This window comes from Phalaenopsis equestris, unplaced genomic scaffold (genome assembly GCF_001263595.1).
Source record: "Phalaenopsis equestris unplaced genomic scaffold, ASM126359v1 Scaffold000095, whole genome shotgun sequence".
NCBI classification, from domain to species: Eukaryota; Viridiplantae; Streptophyta; class Magnoliopsida; order Asparagales; family Orchidaceae; genus Phalaenopsis; species Phalaenopsis equestris.
In genome coordinates this window covers 77,612-91,925 of record NW_018164537.1, presented here as the reverse complement: position 1 = coordinate 91,925, position 14,314 = coordinate 77,612, and the positions used below count along the sequence as shown (strand labels likewise).

Here is a 14,314-nt window from a genome sequence, read left to right as displayed (position 1 = left end):
GAGTTTCTCTCTCTAATCCCTTGAAACTTTCTGTACTTTCTGATGGATAGAAATGTACGAGGTGTGTTAGGTAGAGAGATGACCCATTCTCAAATTCATGCTCTATTTAACCACTATCCATCAAGGGGGTTACTAACTAATAGGATTTATAATAATTTAATAAATTAATTGATTTTTATTAATAAAATCAATGACATAAATTAATAACATTTATTTATTTTAGGGGTTATATGTGTTAAAAAAATAAATATCATAAGTTATCATAAGTTATGACATAAGTTATGAGTTAAAAAAATAAATAACTTAAGTTATCAAAATAAATATCATAAGTTGTCATAATTTATGACATAAGTTATGAGTTAAGAAAATTAATAACTTAAATTATCAAAATAAATCTCATAAGTTATTAAAATAAATGTGAGTCATAAATAAAAATATAATAGAAGTTAGCCCATCTATTATAATTATATGAACGTAAAATACATAGTGTGTGAAGTTAAACAAAGGTCATAACAAAATAAGAAGCATCAAACCAAATTCATATATTTATCAAGGAAAATGAATATGTCCATAGGTCTAAATGTAGCTTGAGCTTGGTGGTTCTTGGGCTTACGATGATTTGATGACATTTCATTTCTGAATAGCAATGTAGCTCTTCCAATAGTATAATAGTTGGAAACATGTCCAAGCATCACCACTTGGACGCTCATGATATCTTCTCCCTTGACTTCAAAATTAGTCATAATCAAATAATATTTGAGCAATAATCAAATATAAAAGAAAAATGATCAAATTATAATTTATCAATCTTTGATCAATATTCATATCATCTTAAGAATCACAACTAAAAATGATCAATTATCTTTAAGGGGTTGTTTGGCAATGAATTTAGAGTGAGATTTAAGCTATATCTTACCAGACAATACTTTTGGACAAGATGAAGGCGTGAATTTGATAAATTCGGATTTCGTGAATTTCAGCCATAAATCCCCTAAATCCTAAAACCGACAGATCAGTAGATTAGATTTACAACCCCTGAGGCATGATTGAGCCATTTTTTATATATTTTTTATTTTTTTAATTAATCTTCAATAAAAAATTGAATTATGATTCTACTTTTTTTTTTGAACTATTGGCAAAACCATTTCTTGCACATTGGGATATGGAGTTGGGTGATCGGCACGGGTCGGAATCTCTTTTTGATGTTCTCTTCCCTGACCCCCGTCAGAGGAAGAGGGAAAGTGAGAGAGTGAGAGAAGCCTTCGCCTGTCTGGATTTGCGTATCTGGTAATACTTCGCGAAGCCCATCACCATTTGAGTTCATGCAAATCGGATAATTTTATGGTTTTTAATACTAAATTGTCGTCTTTTTCCTCGATTTATTCGCCGTCTTGATTAAAGATTGTATTTTGTTGTTTGGTTCTGATATGACGGCTGATTTTGAGTTCAACCGATGTAATTATGGGAGATAGTGTTTGGATTTTTATGCAGTTATTATTAGGGCTGATTTTTGGTGTCCTGATCTACAGGAAGGGGCTTTAGGGTTTTGTTTATTTGTTACGCTCATTTTTTTGTCCAAGAATCCGTGTCAAGTTTCGGTGTCATGTTCTCCTAGGTTAGGTTTCTGATTTCTGCACTGTACTGCTTAAGTATTTGTTTTATTTCTTTTGGCAGAGAATTTTTCTTGAGTCATACTTCTCAGGCTCGCAGGGACCAAACTTATGGCATCTCTTATAGATGTGGAAGTCAAGCCGTGGCTATGATTTACTTAATAATTGTTCGACTAACAATTTTTCTTGGTCTACTAATACATTCTTTTAGTTGAACCAAAACCAGCTATGGCAGTCCAACCCTCAACAAGGGCTGTGAATTTAGCCCGAAGATGCTCGAAAATTGATTGTAATTTTAGCTCGGATCGAAATAAATGAGCCAAAGTACTGCAAGAACTTTGGATTGAATTTTTTTCGAGCTGATTTCAAGCCATACACTAATCAACTCTAACTATCTCGAGATTGACTCGAAGTATTTATTGTTTTTATTTATAGAAGCTATATATGATGCTTAATAAAATCGAATATAACAAGCTAGGGGCTGATTTGGAGCTGGTACAAACCCAAATAATTCAATTTGAGCCATCTTATGTCGATTTCAAGCTTGATAGAGCCGATTTAGAGCTGGAACAAATCCAAATTACTCAAATTTGAGCCAAATTGTTTCCATTTCGAGCCGGATTGAGCTCGATTTGAACAGAACGAGTCACGGGCCGATTTCAATCTATGCTCAATCCATTCGATCCAATTTCGAGCCGGCCCTAGCTCAGCTCGTTAACAACCCTACACTCAAGCTTGTCATTCATGTGCTTTACCTCAATTGACAAAGGCTGTTCAATAATCTTTCAACCAAGAATATTCTTTTTTGCATGGATTCAAACTCGAAACCTTCATTTTTTGTTCAATTTAGGAATCAAAGGTCATATTAGTAAATCAAGTGCTCTTACAACCTTTCAACCAATAACAGTCCTGTTCAACTCTAGACAATCCTTGGTTTACTGGTATTTGGTTTCTCTTGAATTACTGGGTTAATTTCATAAACTACAGTTATTTATCACAGCCATTCAATGTGGATTGGATGGACTTGATTAGCTTTATGAAAGTTGTTTTGGGTTCATATAATTGTGTGGAATTGATCTAAGCTAGGTAATTTCGCTGAATCAAGTGCTCGTATTACCTTTTTGACCAGGAATATGTTGTTCGACTCGAGACTATCCTTGGTCTACTAGGATTCAATTTTTCTCTAACTGTGATGTTAATTTTTAGTTAGTAGTTATTTATTGTAGCCATGCTGTGTGGATTGGATGGACTTGATTTAATTCATGAATATTGCACTGGTTTCATATTATTGGGTGGAATTAGTCTCGGCCAGGATGGGTGTACGTTGCGCAATTACCATGGCAATTGGAGAGAACCCAAATACTGATTGAAGAAGGTTGGTTAACATGGGATGCCACGTTTTTTTTTTATCGCACTTGGGTTTTATCTCTACTTCTAAAAATATTTATCTTTTGCCGTCTCATTTTTTGTATGAGTTGTAAAATGTTAAACTGATTTAGAATTCTGTTGGCAATGAGCGATACCAACTTTTTCATAGTTTGGTTTGCTTATACCATGCTTTTATAACTTTGTAGCGGATTAGTTATCTTTGAAAGGATAAATTTTTTTCTTGAATGAGAAGTTGTGAAATATTAGATTGAACCATAGAAGCTACAATGGAAGGTTTTTACCCTTCCTTCCTGCTACAACATAACCCTTAGTCCTGAGGATATCTGTTAAGCACTTTATAAAACAACAATAACCTTTCTCCCCTCATAAGCCTTAGTTAGTTGGCTTAGAAAGGGTAAAATCTTTATTTAATAGTGCCATTTACTAGATTAAATTGGAAGGTACATGGTTATCTTTAAGCTAGAGAACCTCTTTTGGGTCTAGAACAACGGTACCTCTATTAACCCTACAGATGAAAATGAAATCTACATGCAATTTATCCCCATACTTTTTGTCTATATTTGCTGACATTTATTCTACAGTAAATTATATTACTGATATATTATGTGCTACTTGTCATTATGATCTATCGCTAATAGCTAATAATGATCTGCTGAACTATTCTGGCTATTGCTATTTAAGGGTTGCTTTAATTTTCAATGGGATTCTATGCAGAAGCTATCTTATTTCATTTGTGCATTGCATTTCTGTTGCATTGGTGATGATGTCCTTGTCAATGAATGATTGTGGTTTAACTATGTTGCTATCAAAATAGTGTTGGCGATAAGGTAATAAAGACATTTGAATTCTTTTTCTTTGAATTATTGCATGTTGGGGCAATATATTTTATTAGCTTCTTAATGATAGTAGAAAGTGCTGTCGCTGATTGAGTTTCAAACTTTTTCCATCATGTTAGAAATATGTATTGTCAATATAAAAATATACTACTTACATGTCGATTCTCTTAAAAAAGTTGGAACTTTTTTTGTTATTTCTATTTCTTTTTTTGGCATGTTGTTGTATCTGTTGGTTACTTGGTTTTATCAATTGCTTACAGAAACTTTTTTCTTCAGGCTTATGACAGTATATTTGTGGCTGCAGTTTATGGGAATAGAGAGTGGGCAACACACAAATACAGTAGATGCATGAAATCAAAACATTGTATGCTAAAATGAAGCAAGCTCAGTTATGTGAGTGAGCAAAGTCTGATTTGAAGAATTTTGCGGATCTGGTGTTTCTGGTTATATATTTTTATCTCTAGGTGTTATAATCACTTCATTCGTGGAAAATTACCCATCGCAATTTCAAATGAACAGAGAGTTAATGGGTAGTACTTCTGTCCCAAAGCATACCCCTTATGCTTCTAATAGTGAGTTTGTGGGACCTTTATTCTCGTCAGCATCTGGTTTATCGACAAATCTTCATTACTCTTCCATTTCCCCTCAAGGTAGACATCCTAATGGTGCCCCATTTATTTCTCAATCCCAAAGCTTTGGAATTCCCTCATCTTTACTCCAGTCTTCACATTCAAAATCATTTCAAGCTTCAACAAGCAATTATCCTATGGAGACTAGTGGAATATCTCTGCATACTGAGTTTGTCCATAATGCTCTTACATATTCTGATAACTTGAGTGGGGGGATCAATAATCAAATCCAGGAAGGCACGATCAACGATCAAATCGAGGACTTAGTCATAAATGATCAAATCCATAGTAGTACTATTGCGGCTTCTGATGACCTAACTAAACAAAATGATTGGTGGGAATTGAATAGCGATGATTGGAAGGATCTTCTTAATGACCCAGTTGTAACTGAAGCTGAACAGAAGGTATCCAGTTCTTGTTTGACTATGAAAATTCATCTAATGTTGTACCGCTGCATTTTATTTGAGTGACATCAGTTAACTGTTTTACAACCCTTTTTCCACAATAAGTTCCACTACGTGCAATTGAGGCATAAGTTAATGCTTATTTGTTTGGGTTATTAGTGTTTGCCGTTGCAACCTTATACTAAATATATGCATCTTACTAAATGAAATTCATGTCGAAGAATGACTGCGTATTCTATTATTTCTATTATAGGATTGGTTAAAAAATTAATAGATATTGGCTTTTGATCTTTGAAGCATGAACATTGACAGGAATGAACATAATATGAACACGGGGATACAAAATGAGTAGGATATGATACATCATCAACAAGATGGGTTTTTAATAAAATATTAATATACAAATATAATAAAAAACACCTAATGTTAATTTTCTGTTAAAAAGCATCACACAGTGAAATAGAATATCAAATGCCCACATAAACAAGCTTATGGACCAACAAAAGAATAACTAATGTTAGTTTAATTATAATCACATTTCAATATATTTTATCATGTATACTTTATTGTTCATTCGCTAATAGCATTTTCATCAGCCATAATTTCAATATCAATATCATATTACCTTCGCAAATCACCTTGAAATGTCACTAATTGAATCCAATATAATCGGTAGCACAATCATCACCACAACCAAGAGCTTGCGCTATGCCCCACTTTTGTTGGTTGTTTTTTCTTGGTCTTGTAAGTGTGTGTCTCTTATGTGTTCATAATTTTGAAACTAATACACATCAGATTGGATTTTAGCTTGTTAAATGTGTGTTAGTTTTGACACACGAATATGGAAGAATTTCTTGAGTGTCAATGCTTCATAGATCAATAATGACATATTTTCCTAATGCTTGGTTGATAGATCATATGTTTATGGTTTATTTACACTTTTGGTGGAATCGCATATTGGAAATAAAAATCAAGTTTGCTTTTTTTTTTCACTAATTGTTTATCTTGTTTTTTTTCTGTTTTTTTTGGGCGTTATTTGATTGTTAACATTTTATCTCCCCATACAAAGGCTGTGTGCCAATCAAACCAAGAAGCATCTTTGACCATGTCAGCGGACCAAACTCATGTCTGTCCACAGTTGCCGTTGCAGTCCGGGGAGTTGTGCATCGTCACTAGTCCATTGTCTTCAACCAGTGCTCTTCCTAGACCACGCATGCGGTGGACCCCTGAACTCCATGAAAGCTTTGTAGATGCTGTCAATCAGCTTGGTGGAAGTGAAAGTAACTTCGACTTTGGGTTCTAGCTATATGCTTGTTTTAGGGGCATTTACATACTTAGCAAAAAATTTTATGTATTTACTTAGCCAAACCTAAAGTTCCTTTTACACACATAACACACAAATCTTTAAAATCACATGAAAAATAGCACTATCAATACTTTTTAAAAGTGAAATATATTTTTTCATTCATAGGTTTAAAGCATCTAAGTGCTATTTATGTAAATATTGAAGTTTAGGTATGAGATATGTAAATACATAAGAATTTTGTGCTAAGTATGTAAATTTCTCATTTTTTTATTTTCTTTTGACTTTTTATTGTTCTTTACGATCAGAGGCCACTCCTAAAGGTGTGCTTAAGTTGATGAAAGTGGAAGGCTTGACCATATATCATGTGAAAAGCCACCTCCAGGTTTGTAAATATTGCCTAAAAAAAACATTGGCTCTCGTAGGCTTCATCATTGAAGCTGTTTAATTTTGCAGAAGTATAGAACAGCTCGGTATCAGCCAGAATGGGCAGATGGTTAGTTATATTTAGTTTCCTTTTATTTTTCTTTGCAATCTCAACATTGTTTACTTTTACTTCTCTATTGATTTTTGCATAGCTTGCTCAACGAGGAATAACCATCCCATAATTTTGTAAGATAATTCATTATGTTTTAGGCAAATCTATAAAAACTGAGCTCTCTTGTTTCAATGTGCCAATTTGTTATGTAGGAACCTCAGAAAAGAAGGCATCTTCACTTGATAAATTGGCCTCACTGGATCTGAAAACGTAAGCAATTTGCTCTTGTTTTGATTCCGTTTATTGATTATTCGGATAGCTTGTTTTAGATGCACAATTTCTTCTGAATTAATAATCAACACAACCTTATTACTTTACAGCTAATTTTCATTATTAAGTGTTGTTCATGGTTTAAATGAATTGTCATGGTTTCATAATCTATTGGTGATTCCAATCATTATTTGAGATGTTACCCTCTTAGTGCATCAAGTTAGGAACCAAGGTATTACTAGCTGATCCATTTGTCTAGGGATTTAAACTTGTCAGCTACTACAAGTGTAATTTCCTTATTGTTTACTCCGTTTGTTTTCATTGTGATCTTGGTTAATTGGTGATAAAAATATACTGAGAGATCTAGTGTATATTTTGTCTCAAAATCAAATATCACAATTGGTTCATTAACTTCATTTATTTGATGAAATTTTCTAGAAGTTTTTGCTTCAGAATTTAAGTGTGGGATCATGAAAAAGCCCTCAGTCAAGAAAACAAAAATGTATTCAGATTTGGTAATCATCATTAGCATTACTATACAGGTTTTCTTATTCTAAACCTGATGAATAAATAAATGCATGTTTTCTGACGTTCTTTCAACTTAATAACTGATTATGTTTTTTTTTTCCAATCAACTGAATGAACTGAAACAATTCTTTGCAACTTTACAGAGTCCTAGTTGTAACCCAGCTAGCGCCTAGGCTGATGTCAAGTTAAGTTGACAGGCCTAGTTCAAGTCAAGTTGGCTTGTCTCAGTGGGCTGAGATCAAATCATCCACAGTAATTTCACCGAGCATAATCAAGCCAAAGGCTAAATAAAATTAGTGATATATAGGAAATATATAAAATTATGTATAGTTTATGAAACACATAATTAATAAAGTTTGTTTATATATAAGTTAAACTTATTATCTTTTATTAGATGATTGATAAATTAACTCATAAATCCAAATAAATTTAATTGAATGAATATTGTAGCAATTTAAAATAAATTCAACTTGCTAATATTTTTAAATGATTTTAAAAGTTATTTTCTTAAATTTATGATAGATATAAAAAAAAATTAAATAATTTTTTATTTTAGTTAAATTAATAGATTTTTTTTGTGACTATCATTTTGTAATTATAAATCTAATGATTTAAGGATTCTCAAGGACTAAAAATCTAAAAATATATTCTTAAGCTTCTTTGTTGTGTTCACGATCATTTTCAAAAAATTTATGAGCAATCACTTAATTATGAAATCATTTAGGGTTATCTTCAAAATAAGCTTGTGCAGACGCCAATTGAATTTGCAACATCATATTTGTTGTAATTAAATGTAGTGTAGCTCAAAGTTTAAAAATTTTCAATTGTGTATTGAGGTGAGACATAAGTCTTAAGGTGGTTTGAGGCATAAGCTTCACAATTTGAAAATTGCTTCTTCAACATAAATGGGTAAAAATATATATATGCTAGCTTGTTAATTTGTAAATATATGAGAAGAAGACATTAACATGATAAAAAATTATAAACCGCACAAAATTGAGCAAGTTGAGCATGATTGTCTACTTGAGTGACTTATTATTCATTATTCAGTTTTATATGTAACCTGAAATATTTTTAAGATGATTACATACAAAGCTCTCAAAATACGAGACTGGAGGCCAGCGAGTTCGAACAAAACATATATTATAACGTAGGCTTGTGGGTTTAAGTAAATACCTAATTTCAAATACGAGGCAGAGCCTTGTTTAATTTGAGGCGAAGCACATAATAAGGTGTGCCTCAATGTCTCTAAGGTACGCCTCAACGCGGTTTATTTATGATTGCACAGAGGAGCACCTATGCCCGTAATTGCATAATTTTAAATGGTGTTGTAGCTTGAGCTATTTGAACTCTATTTGAACTTATAGTTAAAAGGTTGTTAAACCCGTTCTTTAAATAAGAGTTTAAATAAGATTTGAGCGGATATTGAAGATGTTTTGAATATTTTTAGAATATAGTTCTGAACATATTTGAATTTTTTTGAACTATTTTTAGAATCCATATTCGTTGTGACCGACTTACATAATTACTTTGTTGTTAAAAGCATGAGCATTTTGGTTCGAAGTGAACTTTTGAGCCTATTTTCCTAAGAATAAACAACGAGCATATTTCTCCTATATTCATTGTTATGGGGTGTTGAAATTCAGAAAAATGCTGAATATTATTATTGATATGAAAATGTGTTATAAATAACCCATACATGAATCCTAGAATAAGAAAAACAAGAAAAAGAAAATAATAATAATAAAAAAGATATAACACCTAATATCTCCTATTAATCAATTCATAATAATTATTTAGAGATAAATGAAACATCTTAAATAAAAAAGACTCAAATAAGGAAGGAAATAAATCCAATCTAGGTAAATAACTCTAAAATAGGAAATGAAATATGGTTATATTAGGAAATAAAATCTAATCCTCGTAATTTCTAACATGAAGAAATTATTTCCTAATATAATTTCTAACACCCCCCTCAAGTTTAAACATGGTTGAAAATAATGTTCAACTTGGATTTGAAAATATCAATGGGCGAGAAGACCCTTTGTGGTAGAACTTCAAATCTTCATTTTGTATTGCGATTGTCTTGGACTGTACTTTTTGCAGTGTCCGTCGGTAGGCGAAAGAATTCTATAGGTATTGCTGCAGAAAAGTTTGCAGGGAAGCATACAACTTTCAGGGAAAGTTGTAGGGTATGGTTTACAAGGAAAAAAAAAAAACTCTTGAGGGCCAACTTCAAAGAAAAGCTCCGGAGGAGGGCCTGCTGCAAGGAAAAAACTCTGGAGAAGGGCATGATGTAGGAAAAGCTCTGAAGGGTATGCTACAAGAAAGATTCAGGAGGAGTGCCTGATGCAGGAGAAATTTCCAGAGGAGGGTTTGTTGTAAAAAAAACTCCAGAGTAGGGCCAGCTGCAGAAAAGCTTTCGATGAGAGCTTGATACAGGGAAAAAGCTCCGAAGGAGGGCTTGCTGTAGGAATAGCTCCGGAGGAGAGTCTGATGCCGGAAAAGTTACAGAGGATGGCCTGTTGTAGGGACCTTGTAACATGATATTTTTGGCTGTAGGGAGAGTTTAAGTGTCAAAGGAAAAAAAAAAACAAAAACAAAGAAGGATCTGCATATAGTTTTTCGACAGTAGGGAAGAAACTGACGTAGAAAGGCATGTAGGCCGAGTTTTAGGATTCCATTCAAGAATACTTCCAATCTCGCCTCAGTAAAAACTTTTCTTAAATTGTTTTGAAAGTAAACCAAAGATGAAGTCCTTTGTGACAAGCTCCCATCATTTCCACAATCCATGCATGTGAAATGGCGGAGGACACCACAAAGGTGGCTGTCGAAATTTGTGGCCGACAAGATTTTGCGGCCTACAAGAAGGTGTCGTGAAGGTTTACATGGAAGTTTTCCGGTCGACTGAGATTATTTTTGGCTGTTAGGGACCTGCAAGGAGAGATCCAACCATTTTGGGAGGAGGTCTAGCTGGTAGGAGTAGATCCGACGGCCTTTAAGTATGCAGTGAAGGGGTCTAGCTGTCTGAAATCTACAGGGGAAATCTGCAAAGGTAGTTCTGGCGGCGGGAAAGACTGTAGGAGGGAGTTTTGATGGCGGGAAAATTCTATAGGAAGGATCGGTGGCTGAAATCTGCAAGGAAGCCAATGGGGGAAAATAACTCCTATCTTCTGTGCAGTTTTACTATAAGAAGAAAATATGGATTTCCACTAGAAAAAATAAATCCTGCAGGCGGTTCGAGATTTCTGCAAGAAAGAGAAAATCGGGATTTCCACCAAAAAAAGAAATGAATAAATCCCATTCTTTGGACTGCAGGCCACCGAGGGGGTCAGGATTTCCACCAAAGAGAGAAAATCATGATTTCTGCCAGAAAGAGAAATCAATAAATCCCGTTCTCTGGATTGAGAGCAGTCACATGACACCATGGATTTCTACGAAAGAGAGAAAATCCCGCCTAAGGGTTGAGATTTCCGCTAGAAAGAGAAATTTCGGCTTGAGAGTTCCCTTGGAAATCCTCACTCCAGCAAAGGAGTAGGCAATGCTGCGGAGGGCTTGCGGACAAACTTAAGGCATGCAGGGAGAGAAGAACTAGAAGCCGCCGTTTCAAGCAGCAGTCTCCGTCGTGGTAGCTGAGGCAAGAGAAGAGCATCCCTCCCTTTCCTCAAGGAGGATGGCAGGAAGGGACTCCGCGGTTCTGGAAGGAGGACGGACAACTAGGGTAGGGAATTTGACTTTGATACCATGTTGAAATTCAAAATAATGCAAAATATTATTATTGATATAAAAATGAGTTATAAATAACCCTTACATGAATCGTAAAATAGGAAAGAAAGAAAAAAAGAAAGAGAAACTCCTGCTTGAGAGTTCCCCTGGAAATCCTAACTTCAGCAAAGGAGTAGGCAATGCTACGGAGGGTCTGCGGACAGGCTTAAGACATGCAGGGAGAGAAGAACTAGAAGTTGTCGTTTCAAGCAGCAATTTCGGTCGTGGTAGCTGATGCAAGAGAAGAGCATCTCTCCCTTCTCGTAAGGAGGATGGCGGGAAGAGAGTCCACGGCTCTGGAAGGAGGACGAGCAATTAGGGTAGGGAATTTTGACTCTGATACCATGTTAAAATTCATAATAATGCAAAATATTATTATTGATATAAAAATGGGTTATAAATAACCCTTACATTAATCATAAAATAGGAAAGAAATGAAAAATAAATAAACATGAAATGAAAGATATAACATCTAATATGTCCAATTAATCAATTTATAATAATTATTTGGAGATAAAGAAAAAATCATAAAATATGAAAGACTAAAATAAAAAAGGAAATAAAGTTATATTAGGAAATAAATCTAATCTTCATAATTTTTAACAAGAATAAATTATTTCCTAATATAACTTTTAACATTGAGTATATAAAGTCAACTATTCTATAAAATTTAATAAACTATCAATATAAGAAATACTTAATTAATAAAATTTATTGACTTGTAACTTAAATTCTTTATCCTTAATTAGATGATTAATAAATTAGACTACCCACAAATTCATATAAAACAAATTAAGAGAATATATAAAAACAATCTCAACATTTTAATATTTTTAAAATGTGTTGAAAATAAAATTTTATTGAATTTATGAGAGATATAATAATTCAACATAATTTCTAAGTTTGAGCCATTATTTTGTAATTACAAACTAAATTACTTTAATGACTCTCTAGCTTAAAAATATACTCTTGAGCTCCTTTTATGTCTTCTTGATCATCTTCTGATTATCTTGATTATTATTCAGATTTTCTTCATCATCCAATAAGTGAATGTTGCTTCAACAACAATAAAACCTTAATCCCACTACGTGGGGTCTGTTACATGAATCCTTTTTCTCAATTGGTTCCAATGTAGTGTCATATTTTCATTTAGTTCTAATAAATTAAGATCATTTTTTATACGATAAGCCCACGTCTTCCTAGGTCTATCTCTGCCTTTCTTAACATAAGTCGAATCTAAAACATCTACTCTCCTAATCGAATTATCAGATGGTCGACCTTTAATGTGACCAAACCATCTAAGACGACTCTCTCTAATTTTGTCCGTCACTGGAGCTACACCAACCCTATCATAGAGATATTCATTTGCATTTTGTCTCTAAGTGTAAAGCCACTCATCCACCTAAGCATTCTCATCTCGGCAACACTTAGCTTAGTATCGTGCTTCTCTTTTAAAGGCCAACATTCGACGCCATAGAGCATTGCAGATCTTACCACCATCTTATAAAATTTTCCTTTCAGTCTAAGTGGTACTTGTCTATCACACAAAAGGCCCAAAGCATTCCTCCATTTCAATCAACCAAATTGAATTCTACTATTAATATCCCCATCTATATCACCATTGCTTTGAACAACTTAAAAGAAAAGTTTGTGTTCTCAAGAAGAGAGTCAAATCAACTATCTGTTACATCTTGCGATTGTCTGCGAGATTTACAAAATATTCTCTTCAATGTAGGAAAATTTATATGACATTTTTAGCCATATCAAATTTATCATGGTCAACTTCGATCATGCAGACTACATGGACAACTACAAGCAATTGACGAATTTAAGTAAAAAATTATGCAAATTGCATTGCATAATAATACATTTTTAAAACTCTTTTGACCTCCAACAGAAGATAAAAAATGTAATTTATAAATTAAAATTAGTTCCGGTTACATTAATAGAGAAAAAAATGATTGAATGAAAACTACATCTTATTCTTTCCAGATTTTAAAAAACTCTAGGGGCAACTCGAAGTCGATCCCTCTCCTCCAACATCTACCCCAGGGTAGTAATGAAAAAAATGAAAAGAGAGTATAATTTCATGCGGAATGTACCCACATTGAATCAATTGCTGAAGAATAAGCTAGCCACTAGTAAGGTATTGGCCAGATTTTGACGACAACATGAATTCGAAAGTAGAGATTGCTTGGGTCTTAGATGGATTTTGGCAAAGCTCATTGGCAACTTTATCTGAAAATAGAGAGGAAGGACTCACAAATACTTCAATTGTATTCTCCAAAAGTGCCCATTGATTTCTCTCAACATCAATGGAAGTTCTGATCATAACAAGTAGATCCAACAAGGGCACTTTAAATCAGCACGAGCTTGGTTTGTGCTGATAGAGAACTTCAAAGAATAAACTTCAAATATTAAATCCTCAACCACTCTAGAGATAAAACAAATCTCATTCATGTCTCCTGGAGTAATTGAGCAAAGCTATGCGCCTAAGAGCTGTGTTCATCTTCTTGTTGTCGTTAGTAGCAACTTCAGTAAAATTTTGGTTGCCAAGAGAACTATTATTTTTTTGTTTCTCAGAAGCCTCAAAAGCTGAATCTCCAGTGTTTACTTCCTTTGAAATATCTAAATTCACTTCTCCCACTATAATGTGAATCTTTTGAAAGGGTATCTTGCTGAAAGTTACATCAAAATCTGTACTTTTGGACTTTTGCCAATTGATAGCATAAATAAGACATTGCAAGTTACTCTACTAGTGGGATTTGGTAAAAAAGAGCTAATGACTGCTTAAGGAGACAACTTCACTTCAGGCCAATCTCTTCTTCAGCCTTATCTGAAATCTTGCTTATTGTCAATCTGATAATAATTTTTCCAGATTCAGTTAAATAAGTATTATCTAGCTCTCTTTCCTTCTTAGTTTCAAATTGATCATTCTCGATCTAGATTTTTTTTGTCCATCAAATCTTGATCAACATGGTCAACAAGAGAATTCGGTGGAATATTAACCGAAATCTTGGAGTCAACATCTTTCTTTACTTGTTTCATTTAGTTTTGATGTCACAGTCGTAAGCCGTGACTTGGGATTGATCATTTTCCCTA

At 33.6% G+C, this 14,314-nt stretch overlaps 1 protein-coding gene across 2 annotated transcripts in view; it reads left to right on the top strand.

The window, feature by feature from the left end:
- Window positions 1–1,142: 1,142 nt before the first annotated feature.
- The window catches only part of LOC110020379 (protein PHOSPHATE STARVATION RESPONSE 2-like), a 20,474-nt gene continuing 7,302 nt past the window's right edge, over window positions 1,143–14,314 (top strand). Inside the window, exons 1-6 of one of the 2 annotated variants that reach the window (XM_020718465.1) lie at window positions 1,143–1,287; window positions 4,140–4,868; window positions 5,938–6,148; window positions 6,480–6,556; window positions 6,628–6,667; window positions 6,862–6,919. In XM_020718465.1, coding sequence (XP_020574124.1) covers window positions 4,347–4,868; window positions 5,938–6,148; window positions 6,480–6,556; window positions 6,628–6,667; window positions 6,862–6,919 — 908 coding nt within the window. In that variant the 5' untranslated portion in view covers window positions 1,143–1,287; window positions 4,140–4,346. Of the gene's footprint in view, window positions 1,288–4,111; window positions 4,869–5,937; window positions 6,149–6,479; window positions 6,557–6,627; window positions 6,668–6,861; window positions 6,920–14,314 lie in introns of both variants that reach the window. The other variant, XM_020718463.1, reaches the window with a different exon arrangement.